The 1,319-nt window shown below is 45.6% G+C and overlaps 1 protein-coding gene across 1 annotated transcript; it reads left to right on the top strand.

The window, feature by feature from the left end:
* Positions 1 to 482: 482 nt before the first annotated feature.
* Positions 483 to 1,078, top strand: LOC104959588 (latent-transforming growth factor beta-binding protein 1-like; the record flags this gene model as incomplete). Its single annotated transcript, XM_010787498.1, has 2 exons — positions 483 to 660; positions 896 to 1,078. Coding segments are annotated over exons 1-2 (277 nt in total), but the record flags the coding sequence as incomplete, so codon positions are not given.
* Positions 1,079 to 1,319: the final 241 nt, after the last annotated feature.

Here is a 1,319-nt window from a genome sequence, read left to right as displayed (position 1 = left end):
TCGACTCCACTTCGAGCGATACAATTACGAACAAAGAATTGCTAACAAAGCACTTATATACTAATAAAGGACTGGCTTATCTAAAGCCAGTTTAGTAGCACTTGAAATGTTTGAAACCTGATGTACTTATATGATTCTGTCTTCTTCAAGTTTGTATCTTGTTAGTCGAACGCACTTATTGTAAGTCGCTTTGGATAAAAGCGTCAGCTAAATGCAATGTAATGTGTGTTTCAAGGTTTCAAGGTTTTTATTTGTCATACGAACATAGCTACAGTTATGACGATGAAAATCTTAGGTCACAGGCTCACTGTGTGTGTGTGTGTGTGTGTGTGTGTGTGTGTGTGTGTGTGTGTGTGTGTGTGTGTGTGTGTGTGTGTGTGTGTGTGTGTGTGTGTGTGTGTGTGTGTGTGTGTGTGTGTGTGTGTGTGTGTGTGTGTGTGTGTGTGTGTGTGTGTGTGTGTGTGTGAACTGTGTGTGAACTGTGTGTGAACTGTGTTTGTTTGCTGTTCTGTCCGGCAGACATCGATGAGTGTCAGGATGAGTCGGTGTGTGCTGGTGGAGAGTGTATGAACACAGACGGCTCATACATGTGTTTCTGTACACACCCCATGGTGCTGGACCTCAACTCCAACCGCTGCGTCTTCCCCATTGAGGAGGCTGGTAAGAAAGTATCCTATTACATTATAACACAAAATGATTCTAAATGATGATGAAAAAAAATATGAAAGTGCTGCTTGTTCCACCATTTTGGAGCCCGGATAGCGAACAGGCGTGTTTATATTGAGTTACCTGGGTAACAGTGAGGGAGAAGCGAGCCGATTGGCTGATGTAGAACGACGTGCACATGCTCGAGTGTATGATTTATGATTTTTTAAACCATATCATGTCTCTGCAGAGGAACGGGAGGCGGCCCAGCTGGTAGACTACCATGGTGGAGTGTGCTGGCAGGCGGTGACAGAGTCCATGACGTGCACGCGCCCGCTGGCTCCACACATCGATACCACATACACAGAGTGCTGCTGTCTGCACGGGGAGGCCTGGGGCATGGACTGTGCCCTGTGCCCCCCCAGAGACACAGGTACACACACCGGAGGGATCCTATACACCTATTGTCTTATTTCACAGCTATTTGCAACTTGTTCCCTGTAGTATTTACTTCCTGTCTCTCTTCTTCTGTTGTTCCCTTTAGTATTTACTTCCTGTCTGTCTTCTTCTGCTTTTCCCTTTAGTGTTTACTTCTTGTCTGTCTTTCTCTGCTGTTCCCTTTTGTGTTTGTCCATGGACCTTTCCCATTTATCTAATTTCCCCTCCTCGACTCC

The sequence above is a fragment of the Notothenia coriiceps genome, unplaced genomic scaffold (assembly GCF_000735185.1).
Source record: "Notothenia coriiceps isolate Sejong01 unplaced genomic scaffold, NC01 NC01_scaffold00030484, whole genome shotgun sequence".
Taxonomy (NCBI): Eukaryota; Metazoa; Chordata; class Actinopteri; order Perciformes; family Nototheniidae; genus Notothenia; species Notothenia coriiceps.
This window is presented reverse-complemented; position numbering and strand designations above follow the sequence as displayed.